This window comes from Oculina patagonica, chromosome 1 (assembly GCF_052425735.1).
Source record: "Oculina patagonica isolate OP01 chromosome 1, crgOcupat, whole genome shotgun sequence".
In the NCBI taxonomy this organism is placed as follows: Eukaryota; Metazoa; Cnidaria; class Anthozoa; order Scleractinia; family Oculinidae; genus Oculina; species Oculina patagonica.
In genome coordinates, this window is record NC_135758.1 from 6,535,409 (window position 1) to 6,558,401 (window position 22,993).

At 37.8% G+C, this 22,993-nt stretch overlaps 1 protein-coding gene across 2 annotated transcripts in view; it reads left to right on the top strand.

Annotated features, from left to right (window-relative positions):
- Positions 1-8,090: 8,090 nt before the first annotated feature.
- Positions 8,091-22,993, top strand: part of LOC144653205 (S phase cyclin A-associated protein in the endoplasmic reticulum-like) — a 33,645-nt gene continuing 18,742 nt past the window's right edge. Inside the window, exons 1-8 of one of the 2 annotated variants that reach the window (XM_078513152.1) lie at positions 8,091-8,442; positions 11,208-11,334; positions 17,286-17,566; positions 19,104-19,204; positions 19,637-20,597; positions 21,290-21,350; positions 21,921-22,035; positions 22,837-22,876. In XM_078513152.1, coding sequence (XP_078369278.1) covers positions 8,293-8,442; positions 11,208-11,334; positions 17,286-17,566; positions 19,104-19,204; positions 19,637-20,597; positions 21,290-21,350; positions 21,921-22,035; positions 22,837-22,876 — 1,836 coding nt within the window. In that variant the 5' untranslated portion in view covers positions 8,091-8,292. Of the gene's footprint in view, positions 8,443-11,207; positions 11,335-15,302; positions 15,446-17,285; positions 17,567-19,103; positions 19,205-19,636; positions 20,598-21,289; positions 21,351-21,920; positions 22,036-22,836; positions 22,877-22,993 lie in introns of those variants that run through there. The other variant, XM_078513158.1, reaches the window with a different exon arrangement.

Consider the following 22,993-nt stretch of genomic DNA (forward strand, 5'->3'; position numbering starts at 1 on the left):
ACAAGTCAGTTCCTGTGATAGTTTATCAACATCAATCGTCCGCGTTTTACAAAAATAGCTGTGTTAGTTTTAACAGCCCGTAAGTTGCCACACTGTAAAAGACCAAGGCGCAAGGAATTTTTATGAAGCGGTACAATCGAGCGCTTGCTGTGATCCTTAACGCGTTTTGTTCTTTCACTGATCTTGCAGCATTTTCCCTCTTCATTCTTCTAATCTTTTTCTTCATCTCTAAAAGAGTGCAAATGAACTTGAGTTTTTTTCTTTCAGCATTCTCTTCTATAATGTCGTATTTCTCTCTCATTTGCAGCTTGCAGGTTTCCAGTTCTTCTTGCACTTGCTTGCATAACTTTTCTAATTCGTCTAAACTGCAAAAGTATTTTTCAACTTTATGTGTGAGTAGGCATAACAGTCGATGATATTGGTCGATGGCATTTTCCCCTTCTTGCATGGAAAATACGGTTGATTGCACCGGTTTTTTCACGAGAGCAGATTCCATGTCTTTGTTCTAGTTGTTGAGTATACGTAACAATTGAGTTTTGTTACCGTGCGCGATAGCGCGCGCGCTACTGTGATGCACTGAAACGCGCGTCTTATAATTTGATAACGGTTTCTTCTTTTTCAAATTCACGTCATAAGCTAATGTTTCGTCACAAGACTCTGCATCCAAACGAAATCACTAACTGAACATCGACTTTGCTTTTCTGTGACATTACAAGCGCGCGCATATGTATGTCGAAGACGCACTTTAATTTAAGTTATTTTTAATCTATGAGCGCTTGCTGTCGGTAAACGGCATTTGTACACTGATAAAGAGACAGAAGTTTCGAAACGTCCGAGAAATGTTGTATTTCAGCACATTAACAATATTTTCGTCATATCTTACATGCGCTACACAGTTTTTTTCTGGCCAGTTTAATGTACTAGGCACAGGTATAAACGACTATGGAAAATAACCGGCACGTGGTATGAGATTTAATACGACTGATCTCCGAGAGTGCTTGGGGAAAAGTTTGAATATCAAGCGCACGCGAACTTCATAGCAGTTCCGAGCGTGTTTATATAACGTGGACAAACAAAGCCACATGCACAGGCGATACTAGGTTCTGAAGAGTTATCACATCCCCAGCTTCGCGGTAAAGATCGCGGTATAGTTTAGTAAGTGTTGGAGTTTCCTTGTTGACTCAGACTCCAGGGTCGGGTTGTTCGAAAGATGATTAACGCTAACCCAGGATTAAAAGATGATCAAGATTTTAATTTCTCTTGTTTCAAAGGGTTTCCCAAAGCTAATATTTTGTTAAGTTTGAGATTGGTCCATGTCAAAACTGTGGGACAGAAAATATTAACAGAAAACCTCAACAAAATTATATAAAATTGAAATCAAATTTTACGCTAATCCTGGATTAGTTTAATCGTCCTTTAAACAACCCGGCCCAGCTGTCTAAGTTATCGATTAATATAACAGAGCAAATTTACCACTAGTACAGCAGACCTCAAAACGAAGAAAAACTAGACTCCTGATTTTCGCAAAATGAGAACATTTTGCCGCCAAATTTCAGTTGGCAAGCAACAACAAACGCAAAGATCTAAGATTCGTACGCAAAAACAATGTATTGGCTGATCTTAGATGATCTTCACGTAAGGTCAAAACGGTGGATGGGGAGCAAAGCTGACAAACAATGACAATCAAAAGTGATTCCTGTACAGGCAACACGAAAAGTAAAGCCTCTCTAAATGCGCTTCAATAAATTCGGATAAATATAAAGAGTACTACTGCCAGCTGCAAGACGGTACGATATACCTTGACGAATCAATATCAGAAAAGATTGAGAAAAGTTTGACGTTTGAATTAGGAGGCGCCTAATGCCGATTACCTCACACGCTTTTCTGGAGAACTAGTCCCAGATCCATTACGGATCCGGAGCTAAATTTATTCTTATATCCCTTAATATTGACATAATAACAAAACATTCACCGTACATGAGAATATTGTGTTAAAGATCCAAAGAAGCTGTTTCTTTATGTGTTCCGGAATCTACTGGCACATCTGGGTCGTTTTCGTCTGCAGATCTCGATGTAGCTTTCTCGTTCATTCTTTTAAACTTTTCGTTTATCCGTTTGAGAGCTGCAGTATGTTCGTTTTTCCCTGCTGTGTGTTGTTTCTGAATTAGTTCGTATTCCTTCCTTATTCTTTGCTGGGTAGTTTCAAATTTGTCTTGTGTTCGCTGGCAAAACTTTTCTAGTTCTTCTAAACGGTGGAAATAATTTGCAATTCGTTCTTCAAGTTGGGTGACTTGTTGTTGCAATCTTGCGATGGCATTTTGCCCGTCTTGTATGGTAAATACGGCTGATTGCAATGGTCTTTTCTCGTGAGCAGATTCCATTTTTCATCTGAACGCTTCTCTTTTCAGGAGCTCAACGACTGCGACCGCTTGGTTCGCTCTAAACAATTTCTCGTTGTTGTGTTAGTTCCTCAAAAGTTGCGTCTTATGTCAGTAAGCGCTCACGCGCGCCACGTGTGATGTCACTAACGGCCGGCGGGCGTTTTTTTTACGTCATTTAACGCGTGCACGAGCGCGCGCGCACACAGAACATTACGGGGTTTCCTTCAGGAAAAGCTTGGCAGGGAGAAATAAATGGTAGTTTTCTTTTAAACGAGCGTGGAAGCCTCCCTTTTCATTACATACATTTAAAGAAAAAACGGCTATGATATCTCCAAATTGTTAGCGTTGTGGTTCAATATCCCTATTATTTCATTACTTTTGCTTTCTTCGGCAAAATTTAGGCGTTTCACTGTAACATTGCTGTATCACTTAGGGATTATTCTCATATTCAACAGCTAGCAGAAACCATTCTGCATGCAAGGAGCGCCCTCAACCTGACCAAGGTTATGTTTTTAATATTGCTTTTACAAACAAGCAAAGTACTTATAAATTCTAGTTCTAAAGCGCATTTTCTTGATGTACTAGTTGTAATTAACAACTGTGCAAAGTTTTCACAAAATTTGATAACAAATTCTTTTTCAATGGAATCACATACTTCGTCGCAAATTCAAAATTACTCTTGTCATCTAAGTAACTTTCTTTGACGTGTTCTCTACGCGACGGAGTTGAAAAACAAGCGATGACCACACTTAAACAAACGTTTGCTTGGCAAAAGAAGTTTCACAAAAGAATTGCACGCGTAATCGCTTTTTCAGAAACGATGGGAAGCTTAGGTTCGAATGCCAGTCCACTGTTCGGGGAATGAGGCGGAGAGCATATCCTTCGCGAAGATGGTGCCCAGAAATTCAATGAGTCGAAATTTTGCAAAGTAAGCCATGTTGATTTCTCATTGTATGAATGGCTGACTTCACGCCGTGCAAAGACCATCGACATTTGTACTTTTCGAAATGTCGCGCGCCTCTGACTCAACTATAAACAGCTATAAACAACTAAGGATGTGTAAGGAAAGTTCGTTTGCTACGCCTCGATGATCCTTTGCGACAATGTTTGGCTTACCTATACGAAATCCATTTCAACTGCATGGAACACGCAACGTTTTCTAAAAACTCCCCCCTCGGGCGAGAATACTATTTTGACGGTATACTTACTTACTTGTTGATGTGCTTCAAATAAAGAATGATTTTGCTCATGGAAAATATTGCCGCCATTACTATTTTGCTATTCTTCTTCACTTCGACGTCGTTTGGCAGAGCTTCAACTGCACAAGACAAGGCAAATGTAAATAGAAGCACAAGGAGGGGAACAATGCATCGCAGGAACGCAACCATCTTTGTAAACCCTATTTTTAAACGACGATTTACCGACACTTTTTCGCTCGAAGGATTTCGAATTTGATGACAACATTTTGGGCCAGGCTTTCTCGATTCACCCGTACTACTGCTGCTACTACCACTGCTGCTGCTGCTGCTACTCCTTCCCCTCCCTGCTGCTGCTGCTACTTCTTCTGCTGCTGACTACTGCTGCCGCTGAAACAGTTTATGCTGGTGCTGCTGATACAATTTCTGGAGCTGCTACTGCTAATTTTGCTCATTCTGCCACTGCTGCGGTGACAGCTGCTACTGCCGTTGTTGTTGCTACTGATACGCAGCTGATACTGTTGCTGTTACTCGTACCGCTACTGATACTACTACTGCTGCTGCTGCTACTGCTACTGCTGCTACTACTGCTACCGCTGCTGTTACTTCTACCGCTACTGATACTACTGCTACAGCTGCTGCTACTGCTACTGCTACTGCTGCTGCTGCTGCTGCTGCTACTGCTGCTGCTGCTGCTGCTGCTGCTGCTACTGCTGCTGCTGCTGCTGCTGCACTGCTACTGATGTTGCTGCTACTGCTACTGCTACTGCTGCTACTGCTGCTACTGCTGCTACTGCTGCTGCTGCACTGCTACTGCTACTGCTGTTGCTACTAATACTGTTCCTGTTATTACAGCCTACTGCTGCTGATACCGCTGCCGTTGTTCACAATAGAGGAAGTAGCGTGGCCGCCCTGATGTATACTGATTAGGAAAGAATTTGCAGTTTTGCAGCTTTGTAACTTATGATCGTGATACTTCTGAAAGCTATCCTTTGAAGTTTGATGGTCTGTGGTTACTTGGCTCTCAGTTTTTTGACTAATTTGCACTGACAACATAAGTAGGTTACAGAAAATGCTTAGATTCGCGCATGTGTTACATATATCAAGGTAACAAAAAGTGCCCTATGCGTATATTTTACGGTTCTCACTAACTGTATACGTGTTAGACGCATCATAGTGCGAACCTACACTTGCACGGAGGTCTAGTGAATGCTTCACCAACAGTAATCCCGACTTACCCCGGTAAATGAAAACTTTTAATTGTGCGACTAGAATCACCTTTGAGTATTATCTATCCCTAAAACCCAAAACATGCCCTCTCTTTTTGTGCTTTTATGATAATCTCCCCTTCTCTCCTAAAACTAGCTTATTGGCAGTTATCCATCTTTGCGTTTAACATTACAGTGTTATGATACGCAATTGGCGTAATCAGACCAAAAGGCCTATCAACAGCTCTTGCTAAAACCGCCATCGATTAGTATAGAAATACGATCATGTAGCACATATTAGGTTTGACCTCGCTTGAACCCTGCCGTTGTGTTTATTTACTGTCCGCTTTTGATTGTAAGCCTTCAAAGCAGTTTATCTCGCAGAGTTTACAGGGGCAAACAAACCTGCATGGACCTTGACGTAAGTAGAACAAGTATTCTGTTGCTGTTTTTTTTTTTTCAAATCTTGTTTACTTGAGGAAGCCCAAGCTACCTATCAGTCACTGAACCATTGTTACTCTATTTAGGGCTCAAAAGTCGTTTGAATCGGCTCTAAGGGTTTATTTCTAGGTCAGTTTGGGCAAGCCACAGCTCCAAAATATTGCCAGATGCCATAGAACCTTTTCACCTTTTAACACAGAGAGACATAAATCAGCAGACGAACCGTCAGTATTATAGAAGAATCGGACGTATAAGAACCTAGATTTTTCCAACTCAGCCTAAACAGCTTCCTATAGAAGTGGTATTTAGTGGGATTTTAGGTTACTTAGGTTCTTAAATAGATTCTTAATTTGATAGGGGCACTAGAGATCAGCACAGATAATTACTACAGGGCATATGTGATATGGAATATATTGCTGTATTAAATAATTATCTAGAAAACAATTTAGATGATAAAGGGGAAGCCTATGGGAAGCCACGAACCACAGTAGCCCATACTTACCGGAGCTTATCCTTCTACTCCCCCCCCCCCCCCCCGACCACCGCGTCTCCTAGGTACTAGCATGCATTTCTACAGTAGACTGAATATTTTTCTGTATTTTCATCTGTCCCTTCATTTTTGTAAAATAAGAACCTTTTGAAAATTTTAGGCTAAAGAGATCCTTATGAAAAGGAGGTTAAAAATGAAAATTTTAGTCCAACAGTTCTTAAATTTTTGGTTCTTTTCTTCTTATATGTGGGTTTTCACTATATAAAGATCTTGTCTATTCTACTGAAGATCCTGTAAAAGTTAAGTAAAGAGGCTGGTTCTCAATTTCGCCATCAGGTGTCTCTAGTATAGAGACTTGGGGTGGTTTATAGAAACAGACTTTGTCGAGGCTTACGTTTACTTTTTTCGTGAATCGTGATTGGGGCTACTTATTCTTCTGTGAAACGTGATTTGAGCTTTCATTTGTTCGTGATTTATAGATCGCGAGCGCAATTTCTACTCGTGAACGAAGAGTAAAATTAAATGTGAGTCGAATATAATTTTGTTTGGGTAACTCATTTTCTGTTTGTTTTTTTGGTGTTCTAATAATTGTACATCTTTGTTTTTAGCGCAGTTGTTAGGTTGTAAACAGCAAGTCTTGTCAGCAGTTTTGTCGTGTGTACCATGTCACGCCTTGCTGCGATCTGAAAGTCATATTTCTGCGGTTTGCACTTTTGTATGACGTAACAGTCAAAACAGGGATCATCGCGATTTTTGCGTGAACGTGAAAGAAGTTTGGTTATAATCCGTAACGCGTGAAAAGGACCAATATATCTACGTGATCCAAATTTGCAAAGGGGTATCAGTGCCCCACATTGTTTTTTCTTCGAATTCCCTTTTTCTCTGTTGATGGACTTGTTGGAAATATTACTCTATTCCCAAAGACTCTGCTTCAATTCTAGTAGAAATGGTTTCCAGGCTTTTTTCGAGCTGTTTTCTAGATCTATACGTCTTTTTTCAAGTTACACAGTCGAACCCGACTCAACCTTAGTGCTGTAGCCGAGAATTTCAGCGTGGAAAAAAATATATTCAAAGCAAGCAAACGCGAGAATACAAGCGAAGCGCATGCTATCAGCGCTGATTTAACTTTTGTTGTTGTAGTTGTTTACAACGTGGAGACTTGTGTCCAGCTAGGCTGCAACTTTAAATAAAATGTTCGTCAACGGGTAGCGCCGGAAGCCCTTTCAAAGCTCAGTGGCTCCAGGTCAACAGGCTGGTGATTTATTCCGGCGCTTTCCGTATCATATAACGACTACCCTCCCCACCCCCTCACCTCACGGGATGCTGGTTCCTCTTAGATAGCCTGTTGGATATAAGGCAGAAAAATAAGTCAGCGCGCAGAGCGAGCCGAAAAAATCGGAAAAACGAGTGCGTTCTCCGGTGAGATCCCCGACCGCACTCTTCTCACCCCGCTCCCCCATCTTTCAGTTTTCGCTCTATACCAATAGGGAGCTTGTTTGCAGTCAAGGTTAATCATATCGCGTTTACTCTATGAGAGTAAACTGGGGGTAGTACGTGACAAACATTGTACACACAAGCAAGAGCTCGACACAATGACCACCACCAATTAACGCTTGAACCTCGTAGCGAGGAGCTGGGTGACCGTTGACCTGCGATCAGGCTTAATTTCGAAAAATAACGCCTGATCGCAGGTTAGGTGACCGCACACTGCTTTGTTTTTTCTTCCTGTACGGCACTCAGCTTACAGTGGACTCTTGCTACTGGATCCTGGGATCCTACTGCGATCGTGACCGGGAAAAGTTCTGAGAAAATTGAGCTTCCGAAAAGCCTGACATCTACATGTAACGACCGTTCAAGTTAACATTGCAAGAAGCTCAAGTACAGTTTTTAAACTAAAAAAGTATCTACTCGCCTTGCGCACAATTCGCAGGGCTACTTACATTTGCCGTTTTTCCCCTGTCTTCGAATTTCTCGTCCTGCGAGTTCTGCCACCGGCCGACCAGCCTGCTTCATATGTAGCAGCTTCACTTGACTCACTTGTCCGATGCTGTAATACCGGATTGGGGGAAAAGGTTGAGCTTCTTCCACTCCACTCAGCTTCTTGCGGTTTATGATAACCTGGCTTATTAGCAACTACGTTAATGGCAGCAAAATATTAACAAAAATTAACCAAGTGTAATCAGCCACATTTCTCATTTTAAAAAGACCATTAAATCGCTACAGATCTGTTGTATAAAAACTAAGGAGCAAAATTATTAGCTGGATTTAACATACATCAAAAAAATTGAATTCTCTTTCATGGTCCTTCATATGCATGTGCTTTTCGCTTTTCGCGCCGTCAACTCAGAAAGGAGTGGAAATGAGTTAGCACCAGAGCGAGGCACTCCTCGAGGTTTCCAAGTTACAAAATGGCGGGTTCTGTAAAGCTTTTGAAAACAAAGCTCCAGGAATATTTTCGTCAATGATTAGTAGCAAAACGTGATATTTCGAGACCATATAACTTGTGGTAGGAGTTTTTTGTATAATCTGTAGTCGAGTCGTGGTTATCGGGATTAAGGACACAGAAAATAATATTGATGTCATCGCAAGACAGTGGTCGCAGAAAACGGTCCAGTCCTCGCACTTCTTCCTCCAGTTCTCGATCGAACGAGAGCCTTTCTGGGTATAGTTCCGAAAAAAATCAACATCGAGAAAATTCCTCTGGAAGGAAGAACAATCCTGGAAAGGTATGTACTTGGAGATTTTGCTAAACGCTTTGCAAGTGTTTTGCTGTCAGTGCAGAAAACGTGACGACGTCATTGATATCTTGGCTTTATTTTTAGCTTAAAAACGTGTATCACTTTTTTTTTAAACTGATCTTTTTACTGGCTAAGTATTACTTTCCTTTGTGAATCCAATTATTTTTTACAAAGATCCGTTGAGTTTGCATTCTTCTGTGCAGGTATTATAAATAATATATTAATAATTCATTTCTCTGCTAGCCAGATAAGCTTAATCTTATTAATTTGGGATGTTCCGTATGTTTATCCGTACCAATCTCCCTGACTTGAGGATACAGGTTTTAATTTTCATATAAAGGGTTGAACTTTATTCGAAGATATTGTATCATGTACACCTCAATAAGTCATTTTTCCAAAGATGATCACGACCAGAAATCTTGTCATCATATTTTATATTTCCAATCAATGCCAGTACAAAATTGTTGAGGGACCAGACTGTACAGCTTTGTTTACACATGACGCACGCAAGAACATTTATGGGGGTCCTTCTTATCTACAGATGCAGAGCAGTTCCTAAGGGATTGCTGAAGAAAAATTTTTGTAGCAAGCGATTTTTGAAGCATTTTGTAATGCTAAATGGTGAATTTTATATTTGGAGAACACCTGCTTTGAAAAAATATGATTGTGAACATAGTTAGTGCCAGTCCCAAACTGCATTAAAATCCCTTAAATTCAAGGGAAGGAAGAGTTCTGATTTTTTTCCAAATTTTACACAAAAAAGAGAATTAATTCTGAAGAAATGTAAATAGCATGGAGAGTTGAATTCAGGACCACCGAACAGAAATCCATCTAGTGGCAGTTAGGAGGATTAATAATAATAATAATTTATTTCTAGTGCATTACATTAAAAATCTCAATGCCCTTACAAGTAAAAATATTTAAAATTACAATAGGATAAAAATACTAAATTCTTAAAATCTAAAGTTCATTAAAAATACTAAAATTCATATAAAATACTAAAATTCATTAAAAAAGAAAAGAAAAAAAATACTAAAGATCATTATTGAATAAAAACGTTTTAAGCTTGGTTTTAAAAGTGTCAACCGATGGAGCACTTCTCACATCAAGCGGGAGACTGTTCCACAATGTTGGCGCGCAAGATGAAAAAGCGCGCCCACCGTAATTCTTGGTTTTAAAGACTGGTCTCTGCAGTCGCAGGTGATCATTGTTTGAACGAAGACACCTAATCGGTTGATGAATATTAATAAGTTCCGAACCTGGGATCTCCAAATTATAAGTCCAGTGCCCTAACAGCTACGTCACGCTGCCTCAGGACTGCATCTGACATGTGAAGGGTTGATGCATCACTATTTCTGCTGTTACATTCCAATATTGTAAATTACTAAGTGTGTTTATGAATTTGTTTAACGACATGTAAATAAATGCAATGTGCATATTTAACAATTAGTGTGTTTCTGTCGAGGAACTATCAGCTATTACGGTTCACCACTATATTTTCTCTGATTCTGATTGGTTTATATTGATCATGTGACGCGATAGTGCTTAACTGCGGAGGGCACTATCAGCCCTTATAGTTCACCACTAAATTTTCTCCGATTCTGATTGGTTTAAATTGATCACGTGACGCGATCAGCCCATAGTGCCCGCCGAAGAAAAATGCCCGGATCGATAGTGCCCGCCCGTGACTTTTTTTTTTGTAAACAAGCGTGGCTGCAGACAAAAAAAAAAACAACCAAATTCACTGCATTTAGTGGGTTTCTTGTCTGGTTTTGTTTCGTTTGTTAAATTTCGGCTTTCAATTGAATTTTTTATCCTGAAAACTAAAAATAATTCACGATATGGGGGCGATGCTCGTTTTTGTATGTGCACGCGGAAGAAAATTTAGTGGTGAACAATAAAGACAATAGAGTGTTTCTGTCTCAGAACTATCGGTCTGATAGTTGCCCCTTAGAAATTTGATGTTCTTAAAACTAGCATATTTGTTTTAAGAACATCAAATTTCCACGGGGCAACTATCAGCTGATAGTTCCTCAACAGAAACACTCTATTGTTAAAATAGCTTGCCCGCCTGAGGAAAATGCCCGGATGGATAGTACTCGTCCATGAAAATATTTTGTAAACAAGTTTGCCTGCAGACAGAAAAACCCACCAATTTCACTGCATTTAGTGGTTTTCTTGTCTGGTTATTTCAAGACTTTCATCCAAAAAGGTAAAAAATAATTCAAGATGCTCGTTTTTGAATGGGTGCGCAGAAGAAAATTTAGTGGTGAACAATCAAAACAATAGTAAGTCAGTGTTTTTGTCTCGGAACTATCGGTCTGATAGTTGCCCCTTGAAAATTTGATGTTCTATAAGCCCTCAATGCTTCACTTTTCAAGCTAACATTTGTTTTAAGAACATCAAATTTCCACAGGGCAACTATCAGCCGATAGTTCCTTGACAGAAACACTCTATTGTTTAAATACATGTAGTTGCCCCATGGAAATTTGATGTTCTTAAAACAAATATTAGCTCATAGGCAAGAAGCATTTAACTTGGAGGGCTAATATCTGCTTATATGCTATGTACACCGTACTATGCATACATGTACTGTGTACATGTATGTAGAGCACATATGATATATTCAACAACTTGAACTTGCTTCACCACGCCTCTCCCCCGACCTTGCAGTGTGTGAAATGAAGTGGCCAATGGCATGTCCATGTGAAACCAGATGTACTGATAAGAAATCTTTAATCTAATCTCAACAGCATCAGCAGAAAAATGTTCATCGCACAAACAGCCATGATCATGTTCGTAAACTGGTTGAACAGGAAGGAAGAGCTGCTCGGAACCTGGTCACATGGTCTGTTCCTGTTACAAATCCCAACCAGGAAGGTGAGTAAGGTTTTTTGTTTTAATTCCATAGTATTTTTACTGTTATATTTTTATATTTATTTAATATTTTTATATCTTAGTGCCTTTGGAGACTGTTCAGGTAAAGGGCACTTTACTGTACTTAAGGTCATTGCCCTGTATTGCATTGCGCATCCTTACTGCGCAGAATTTTACGCGTACATGTAATAAGCGCACGCGAGCGAGCGCACATAAACAAAATGGCGGCTTTTTTCTATGTGGCTTAGTCCGCGAGAGAAGTAAATTGTTGCTTTAATCTCATAAACGAGTCTGGTGACCTATCATTTTTTTCTCGTGTAGCGATCAAATTCTTTCTGTAAAATGAAAACAGATCAATTCTTGTGTTTGAAAAATAAATTATCGCTAAAACGTGTACTTTGCTAGTACTCGCAGAGGAATTTTAAAGGAATTTTATGGAATATACAAGGTCTTCCTGCTCCTAAACGAATCAGTTCTGGTGACCCCACTTTTTTATTTCAAAATTTAAGTTCCCTTAAAAAAATAAACCAGTAGGCGAAGTTTGGTTAAAAAATTGTGTTCAGTTCTATTTCAGGGCAATGACCTTAACAATTGGTTCATGCTTTAGATTGCACTATCGAGTGTCGGTGATGCAGGAAGTTTGGAGAGCACAAAAGAAGTGTAAGAGTTGCTTGAGGTGATAGCCAAGAGCAACTCTACTAGCTTCTTGAGTACTCTCCAAACTTCCCACATTAACCACACAGCTAAAAGCAATCGTTTTATAATGTTGCCAGCGAAAATCTGTGTCAAAAATGAAAGAAAAACAAAGCAAGTGATTTGCTCATGCTGTCAGCATACAGTATTGGATTATCATAATTTTATGGTGCATGCTTAATAAGTACAATGTATACTGAATTTGATTGTTCAGCTCTGTTAGCTATGTTAAAAAAGTTCATTATTAAAATAATAATTAGTGATTTTATTGGAGCATAATGTAATTAAAGAACTCTAGTCAGCCACACCTTTGTTTTTGTTGACATACGAGAGTAACAGACTTCTAGTAACACAACTTACAGCAATGCAATAAGATTTCGCTTCACCATACAATTTTGATAATTTTGATGACATCAAAAATGGCAGAGGCTGACTGAGGTTTAAGAAGGACTTTAAATAAAAACCGCGCTTGCACTGGCAGAAAATTGAAAAATCAAATTCCTTCATTATTTTGCTCATTAATAGCTTTTAGGTAGATAAGAAACCTGATGTATTTTGTTCCCCCCAGAAGTCTTCTAATTTCGAGAAAAAAAACCAGATCGGAGCCTCAAAGTGACACAATTTTCAACCCGAAATTCGCTATCGTTAACTCTGGTCGCGTTCACAAACAAAGCCATATTGAAAACTTTGGATGCTTTCTATCAACAGAGAAACTCTTTTCCATTCGCTAAAATATAATTTCAGGGCTTAAGCAAAACTCTTCGAACTGAAATAATTAAAAAGGTGGGGAATACTTTTCACGATACTAGAAAGTCGAATTAAACGGCAGTTTTCAACGGAATTATTTATTATGTGGTATAACTCCAAATTTCCTCAATTGTCGTTTAAACACACATGTAAATGTTTATCTAAGACATACCTGAGAATTTGCTTGGGTTGTTGAAGGCAGCATATTTATCAATGCATCGTAGTCCCACAAAATGTTGTGATATCGATCAAAATAGCCTAACTTACAGCTAAACATTTCTTGGCTCCAAAATGCAACAAAGCAACTGTTAAGCGCAAAAATTCCTTTTGCATCTTCATCCTTAGCAATTGTCCTTTATCGTGGTTCTTTTCTCTTGACGAAAGTGTGTACAGAACGCCAGAACGCTCAATTTGCTTCCTCAAACTGCGTTGTCGGTGCTGGAGAATTGTTTTGCGTTATTTTAACTCCGTGACATTCTCGACCCCAGAGCTCTTACTGCGCAGACTCACTTACGTGACAATATCGTGTTTCATGTCACGTGTATTATGTCACGTAAGTCACAAATCTAATCTTGTAGCAAAATGGCGAAGAGGTTTTCGAAGGTTTTGCGATCAAAATGGACCTTAATTGACCCAGGTTGGCTTTTTTATCTCACTCTTTCGTTGAAAAGGGAATTTTGCAATGGAACATTCGGCAAGAAGAAGGAAAGAAGAGCATTTGGGGTTAAAACATTCATTATCGTGGCGTTTGGCAATTAGAAGTATTTACACAGTTTACGGTCATGCTGTGAAAATTTGCCGAAGTTTGATGCCCTCTAAGTGAGAATCTTTCCAATAACCCGAGCCAATTCTCAGGTATGTTTAATAAGAATATCTGTATGCATGTTTGAGCGAGAATTGAAAAAATTTAATGTTATACCACATGCTAAATACTACCGTTGAAAATTACTATTTCATTCAAATTGTTGTTATCGTAAAAAGCATTCCTCGTCAGTTCATTTTTTTCAGTTGGAAGAGTTGCGATAAAGCCCTGAAATTATATTCTAGCAAAAGAAAAAGAGTTTTTATGTAGATAGGAAGTGACCAAATTTCTCTGCGCGGTTTTGTAAGCGAACGCGAGGAGTGTTCATAATAGCTAATTTCGGGTTTAAAAGTTAGGAAATTTGTGACTTCGACCACCGAAATCGATTTTCTTTGTTTTCTCAAAATTAGAAGACCTCTAGGGGAAACAAACTACATCAGGTTTCTTATCTACCTTAAAGCTAATAATGAGCAAAAAACGAAGAAAAATCGATTATCCAATTTCTGCCAGGAAATCAAATTCTTGCTCGGCCGTTCGTAAAAGTCACTCTTAAGTACAATGTCAAGCTAAATAAGGGTAAATACTCAAAATGTCAGCTTTCCAAAATCAGTAACAAAAGACAGGTCTGGAGTATTACACTGTACAACTGTAAACTTTCAATAATAACTAATTAGCTAACTATGACAATTACGGCAAGTGTCTTGAGAGTCTTACCTACACATAAGAATGCAACACAGTAACCCTAGTGTATAACTGCGACATACTCAGTGAGCAGTAGGTTTGCTGCCAATAGAAGTTCATTTGTACAATCAATTGTAACAGCAAAAATGCCAGTTACATAATTATATACAACACTTGTCAAAAAGTTCTAACATCTTTGTTTTGATACTCTTTGACAACTTAATTAAAATTAAAGACCAGTATTTTGTAATTATTGTGTCTGGGTGACCTCAGGGTGCCAAATTTTCATAAAATGGTAACTGATAAACAAATCATAAATTTATTCCCATGGCTACACATTTAAATTGTATTTAAAGTTCATGGCTTCATGAACTTGAACTTGTTGGAGTTGTTTCATGATTATTTCTCTCCTTTGCATATGCGTCCTCTCTAAATTTCTTGAAACATAATTTATTACATGTACATTATTAAAAAAATGTATCAAAACTTGTGATTTTAGTTTAATCAGAGTTCCTGTCATGTGGGGTGTGCTTCGCATTGATCCTTTTTTTTCAGAGCTGAGAACATTTTTGTTTAATAGTCAGAATGACGCTAAATTATCTACATGTAGTTAGTAATGTTTGCTTCAAAGAATATTTAAAGCTGACACCCACTCATTACAGTAGATTATTTTTTCCTGCTTGCGAGAATGTAGACAGTCAAACATGCAAATTTGGTTTTTAAATTATCATAGTCTGTTTCATCTTAATGCAGTTACAAAGTGAAACTCTTTGTTATGAATTCAACATTTTGCTATTTTCCTGCTGGGATGTCAGCTTAATGATGAATGAAAAATCTACTTTGTAATTTACAGCACAGTTGTTTAAAATCATGCCCACCATGGTAGCTTTTATGTAGGTACTATAAATAATTGATTTTGATCACATTTGTTGTGGTTAATGATATTCAAACCCTCTCCTTATTAATAATCATTCCCCTTTGTTTGTGAACCATATTGTGTTTCTCAGTCATATTATTTACAATATTTGCAGAATACATCCTTTTAAATTTGAACTCAAAATTCAATTTAATGAAGTGCACTATGCATTGTGCTGGGGCACAGCGGAACAACGTCTCATCTCTTGCTACTAAAATGAAGAAACATTTTATAAAATCAACAAAGGGACGCATTTAAAAGAAGAAATTTGCTGGGTAGGATGAAATCTTATTGATTCATGAATTTTATGTCAGGCTGAAACACACCACATTCATAAATAGACCAGCAGCAAGCTTTGCCGATTAGCTTTATCATGGTAGGGGGGAACTTTGTGTTCCGAATTTAAAAAAGTGGGTTGAAAAACCTTACTTTTGCTGTCATAAATTTTACATCTGATATCAATTGCATTTCAGCTGAAAGGATTTACTATTGAGGGCAGAACAGTGCTGCTTTTAAAATTCAAAAACCAAAGCTAGACAGCCATGAAAAATTAATCACTGAAGTGTTATGCAAAACCGTGCACTGTGAGCATTGTAAACACAATTTTATTGATGTGCCTAAATGAAAATAACTTTATAGAGAAAGACTGTAGTCTTTGTAGAGCTATATAGCAATAGTACATGAAGCTATGCAGATTTCTGTAGAAAAATCTTTATATCTTTAAGTGTCCCTTTTCCAAAATTATTTAAGATTCAGCTTGTTTTGAAGAGGCCAGTGTTTAAATACTGTGACCAAAGTGCCGCCATGTTTACTACATGTCTGAAGAATATTTTTTTGTCTCAAATTTTACGCAAACAGAAAGAGAAAATATTTTTTATTCATGTTGTAGCAGTGGTTGGGCAATTTTGTAATTAGTAATGCTTGAATATATGTTGCAGGGTTTTGTGTGTGTGTGTGTTTTTCTTTTTTAATTCAAATTACTGACACGTTACATGTTCATGTTATTGTATGTAACTGGAACTAATTCAGGTTTTACATTCAGTCTGCGGCGTAAGTTCAGAGACATTTTGTAGGATTCATAAATAATGTATTTTGTCTGAAACCACTCCCAGGAATTATAAAAAGAGAATGTTCTCATAAACTTACACCAATAATATTATTGATGTATAATACTAGTTCAAAGTATTCAGGTGTACATAACGCATTTCACAGGAGAGAATCCATTAAAAAAAATAATATCTTCTAGTCTAGAATGAAATGGTAGAATTAAGATAGATTTTGTAACATATTTTGCAGCAACATTTTACATGTACATGTGTATGTACATTGTATTGTCTACATTTTTTTGCATTATGTAGATTAAGGTATACTCTGTACATGCTAGGAGCAAACATTTGTAGTACTCTTTCAAAGCTTTACTTCCAAAATGTTCAAAGAAAATTACTTATAAATGACAATAGCCACATGAAGTTAATTTTGTGTTAATTAAAAGTGAATTATAAAAAATGTCTGAATAAATAACGTTAATATTAATAGAGTATAACTATAAAGGTGTCAGGGAAAAACAGACATTAGGATTTTAAAAGGCTAAGGTGTGACAAAAATCGTAATTATTATTATTACAGTATAGTGCAAAGTACACTTTATTTCCTAAAAAAAAATCAAATTGAACAAATTGCATACAGTTTGTCAGGTTCCAAATAAGTCAAACATACAGTATTGGCTATTTCTTAATTTGACACATACCATCATACAGACTATGATCTTTTACTATAGAATCAATAATTTTAAAAAAATAGTACTGTTACAAAACAGTAAGATATTGTCTGTGTTTACTCAAACAGTAAAATATTTACATGACTTTGTATTCTACTAGTGAAATTTGGTCAAACTTTGTTGTACTGAGTGAAAGAACTTAAAAGACGATCTTGTGAAATTACTGATTTACCCTGAGAACAGTGTTGCAGTCTGATTTTTTACAATATAAAAAATATAACCCCATATTTCTTTTTACAATTAATATTTTTGTGTATGCACACTATAGTACAATGAATGTACATGTATACGCTGTTCAGTAGTTTTTGATCGTGTTATTTCTTTATCTCCATAAACCAGAAAAGGCAAAGAAATCTAAACCTAGGATGGTGAACAGAAAGCGCACCTCCACTCCAGAAAAATCAGGCTCCTCAGAGAGGGAGGGGTCACCTGCTCAGAAGAGAGGGGGCAAATCTCCGGCAAGATCTCGCTCAGGGAGCAGAAAGCTGTCTGGCTCATTCTCAGGAAAGAAGAATGACTTGAGAGCTCGCTACTGGAGCTACTTATTTGATAACCTGAAGAGAGCAGTGGATGAGATTTATGGCACTTGTGAGGCAGATGAGAGCATCGTAGAATGTCAGGTAATATTTTTTTACAGAATGTCAGGTAATGGTACAACAGTCATTTGTTGGAATTGCTGGGGAGGAGGGCTTTGAGGATTTTGCAGTCTGAGGCAATATTTTATGGGTGGTAAAGGTAAAGTCTGCTTCGAGCCTAGTGGCCCATACAGGCCGGAGCTTATCCCGGTTTCCGTAGCATTAAGCGACTAGGAGTATTGCTACTCCCCCCTGGATGGGATGCTAGTCCATCGCAGGGTTACCCCCCAGCAGTAAATTCGCCGGTACCCATTTATACACCTGGGTGGAGAGAGGCATCGTGAGAGTAAAGTGTCTTGCCCAAGAACACAACACAGCGCCCCGACCAGGCCTCAAACCCAGGCCGTTCGACTCGGAGGCGAGCCCGCTAACCATTAGGCTACCACGCCTCCCACAATATATTTTATGGGTGGCCCCACTCAAACCTAAGATTTTTTTCAGCGACCCCCCCCCCCCCACCTGCAGTGGCTGCAGGGGGGGGGGGGCAGTTAGGAGGTTGACAGTGATCTTCCACCAGAAGTGGATGCACATCAACATGGCTTGTTTAATTTGTAATCAATGTAAAATAAGCTGACATTAATTTCTTTGATGTTGCCCCACTTCCAGGTCTCTGTCTTCAAAAGTATTTTCAGTAGCCCCCCCCCCCCCCCCATAATTGTTACCAGAGAAAATGGTTGACCGCCCTCCTAATCCTCATAGCTCCTTCCCCATAAATTTTAAATGCTCCCTCAGTTAAAAGAGATTGGCAATACTTTTATAGTTAGTTTGATTAATGAGTTTTTCCAGTTAAAATCTCAGGGATTAGGGTGGCCTTTTAGACACATTTTCACTGGTGAAGAAGAGTTGGCTGGCTTGTTTGTTTTCTTGTTGTTGTTTTTTTCAAAATGACTGTTAGAGTGCATGTACATCATTCTGTACAATGTGTTTGTGAGTCTATTCAGTCCTTCAAAAAATTACAGGAGCTGGAGATGGTATAATATTATAATAAATGTAAACTACAGCAGTGCTGTAGATGCCAATTTTTTAAATGAGTGACGTGTGTGTACAGTAGATGTACCGGCACCAGTACGCACCCTGAGATGATAGACAATTCCCTACCCTGTCATGAATGCACCATTCTCTTCCCCAGAACAAATTGTCCCTCTTAGCCAGCAGAGCTTGTGACACCAGGAACTAGTGGCTCTGGGGACACATGATTTGATTGGCTAGTTTTTCAACAAATCAAATCAGCCGTTTTAAAATCCCTTTGTTGTAAGAGATTTTACTATAATGGTTGATTTGATTGGCTAGATTTTAATTCTCTTTGTTAAAAATTCAGTCAATCAAATCATGTGTCCCCAGAGCCACTTGTTTCTAGTGCCTTAGGCTTAACCGGCTAAGAGGGACAAGTGGCTCTGGGGATGAATGGTCATGTAAAATCATGTATGTAGTTATTAATAATTGCATCATGCTTCTTGTGTTGTGATTCTGTCTTCTCTGTGTGTATTGTGTGTTCATGCAACATTCTATTTTAATTAAACAGGAGGTAATTATGATGTTGGATCAGTGTCGTCGGGATTTCAGTGCTTTGATTGACAGAATAAACGTGCAAGATGCATTTGAGAAAGCAGATTACAAGGATAGGTATGCTTGCTTGTACTTCTGGAATCCAGTGTTACGTATTAAAATCAAGGCAATCACGGAAAAATTGTGATTAATAATTAATGCCCTTGTGTGTATAGGCCTTAAGCTACATGCCAGGTAGTTTGGGATAATTAAAATCAACCTTGAGTTTATATTAATTTTAGTTTTGTACACATGTACAGTGTATGTTAGTTATAATATTATTTCTCTCCAGATTTCATATACTGCATTTTAAACCTATTAACCTGGAACTTAAAATTGGCTTAAAGTAAATTATTTGTTTGTAATCCTTCAGTTGGTAATTATAACTGTATATTTTTTTGAATTACATATTAAGCCCCTACATGCCTGCAATATTTGACTTAAGTTTGTCAACTTACTGTGTAATTATGTGCATCACTAAGGTAGAAGGGATTTTTTCTTTCTCTACAGACCAACATCTCTTGCATGGGAAGTAAGAAAATTATCTTCCCCAGGGAAAACACTGTTCTCTAGTGCCAATGTTTTACAAACATCACTTGACAGAAATTCAACCAGTCCTGTCCGTACACTAGACTTCAGTCCACAACCTGTTCCACCACTAAGTCAGCCACTTAATCATCAATCAGGCAATGTGGCACCAATGCAATCTTGGGCTGATAAAGTTCGAGGGACAACACCTAGTGGAACTACTGCTGGTGCTACATCGAAAAACACTGATTTGAAAGAAAGAGAACATCAAAATGCCAATCCTGGATTAAAACATTCATCAGGAAATTTGGAAGATTGCGTTGTTCAAGATGTGAACGATGATGGTGATGACGAGGGATGGGAAACTGTTCATCGTGGAAGAAAATCGCACAGCAGTCATACAAAGAAAGGGACTAAGATTGGTGGTGAAAAACCTTCAAATGGAAAAACGGAAAGTAAAACAAATAATTTGAGAACACAGAAAACTTCGAATGGTCTGTGTAATAAGGGAGATGGTGATGTTGGGAATCATCATGGTGATACAGAAGTTTGCACTGAACCTAAATCAAATGTAGGTGAAGCTTCTGAGAAGTCAATGGATGTTTCTAATGACAAAGAAACTCCTGCTATTTCTCTTGATGACGAAGAGGAGCAGGATACTTTATCAGATATTGAACACGAGAAAGCTCTGTCAGCAGCGATGGAGGAAGAAGAGAGTTTATCAAGACAAATAGAGGAATGGCACGACCAAGCAATTGCATCTGTTATTGAGCACGAGAAAAGTTTGACGAAGGAGATTGCAGAACAAGAAGAATTAGTGACAGCAATAAATGGTGAAAGTGAGGGTAATGTTTCTGATATTGGACAGGAGGAAGATATGGAAAATATGGATGGAGAAGAGGACAACTCTTTGAATTGCAGCGGTGCTACAAATGGAGAAAGTGTAAGTTGTTGATTAAAAAATAATTTAATATCCAAGAAGTGCCCACTGAGGGCCTCTTCATATGGGGCTGGAAAACGGGCTGTCTCGTTTATGGGGACAAATTTCGACATGTGTTCATTTGGAAAATTTCAGCCCGATTGACCAGGATGAAATTCAAGAGACGGAACCAAAATAGCGACTCATAAAGTTGCATCATTCGCAACTATCGTAGCTTTATCAACACTACCAAAGTTCTTTATGTATAAAGCAATAATAAAAGTGGAAATACAAGGCAAAATTATGCCTTTTTGACCGCACAGTTGCAAAAGCAAAGCTATTTTTTTAAAAAAAAGGTTCATCGCAGTTACTGCGCTGGAGTTTTCAATTGGGAAAATTTCCATCCTGGTTGCTGAGATCTCGGTCGACGAAAAATTCAGTACATCAACTGCATACAGTTGAGCTATTATAATTGGTTTTATGGGAAATTTTGGTTCCTGCTTGCAAGGCATTATTTTTGGTTTTCCTGGATGTACGTACACGTACATCTAAACTGGATTTACTCTGCATTACATCCACAAATGATTATTTTAATTAACATACAGGTTACGTAATATATTGGAATGGCACACCTCTCAATTATCGCTTCACAATCAGTTATCATAAAACCCAAGTTTTTGAGCAAAATTTGTTTTTTGTTTGTTGCTTGTTTTCAGAATTCGTTAGTAAACTCAGCAACTAACCTGACATGGGAAGAAATGATTGCTAAGTATGATGGTATGTACAAATGGATGATAGACCAACTCACTGTTATTAACAAGTACATTGTAGCTCACAATAATCATTCAAATTTTGCAGTGGCAAATCAAGTCAGTAAGTGAACTGATTCCGATAAACACAAAATTAGCAATTATTATGAATACTTGGGCATGTACATAAATAGAGTTAATTACTAGCAGTTTTTCATGTAATATATCAAACATGATTGACAGTGTTTCATCAGGATATCCAAACACTGAAAAGAGAGTTGATGAAATTTGAGGTGTTTGGAAATCCTGATGAAATACTGTTTTTCATGTTTCATATATCTTCTAAATTGAAACAAAAACTACAGAGTACAAAGAAATAAAATCGTAATTTAAATTTATGTTAATTAAGATCAGATATCCAAACGTCTTTCACGGTTATGATTAAGTTTAACTTGATGAATTATAAAATTTAATGAGTCTGGAGAAGTTTCTTTGCAGCACATTTCGTTTCAACGCAGTTGTTTCTTTGGAGCCACATTAGCCTGTTACATTACATTATTATAAAATTTGTTGTAATATACAATGTACTGTCTTGTAGCTGACCATTCTCCTGATCAGGAAAGTAGCTGGGGTGATTTAGTGGAGCGAGCAGAGAGACCTCCTGGACGGGCTGTCCATCTTCATCAGAGATTATCATCACCCTCAAGGAAAAGGTAATGTGTAATTATAATAATCCATTGGAACATGTTAACATAATGTCAAGAAGCTGTCGACATCAATCTGGAGGGGCTCAATGCCCTAGCAAAGTGGCCTTACTGGCATAATAAATTAGACATTGTTAAAGTGCATGAAACATTTTTTCTTGTAGTTCGTGGTCAGTTCCCTTCTGCTACTGAGGTCCTAGTGTCCTTTTCTTGTGGCTCAAACATACATGTACATGTACAGTATCTATGCCCACTTTATGGGTTGTTCAAGGCTACATAAACTGAGCCATAATCTCATAGACACAGAGACAAACAAATATCTCTTGCCTAATAGCCAGAGAAGAACACACAAGTCATGTATTTAAATATAGAATACCTAAAATTAGAAAGGACGTTTTTAAGGGTTTTTTCCAAGATCCATATGCAAATGGAATTCCTTGCCTCCAGAGATTGTTAATTCTAGTTTATTACAAAGTTTTAAAACCAAATTTAGCAATAATATTAAAATGTAAAGCTAGAAAAAATGACTTTATGTAATTTTCTTCTTAAATTTTTAGACATTATTTTTTACTTTTTACTTTTATTTTTTCGTTTACCGGTATTTAGCTTCACATTTGTGAGATATTTTTAAGGAAAGTGAGTGTGATGTCTAACGACTTTACCGACTGAATCAAATGTGTAGATGTACATGTGTACTGACATAAGATTGTGTTTATCTTTGTGAAAACAATCGGAACTCACTGGCTGTTTTTTTCTTATAACAATTACATGACTTGTACATGACTGTAACATGTATTATTTTGTCCACAGACCATTGGAGGAAGTTGTTCGAATTCATGAGGAGAAACAGGTACCTGTATTACAACTTCTTTGGTTTACCATTTTAAATGATAACAATGGTAAACCATACTTTTTACAAATAGAGGATAATACATGGTTGTGCGTTGATATGAAACTTATCTTTGAG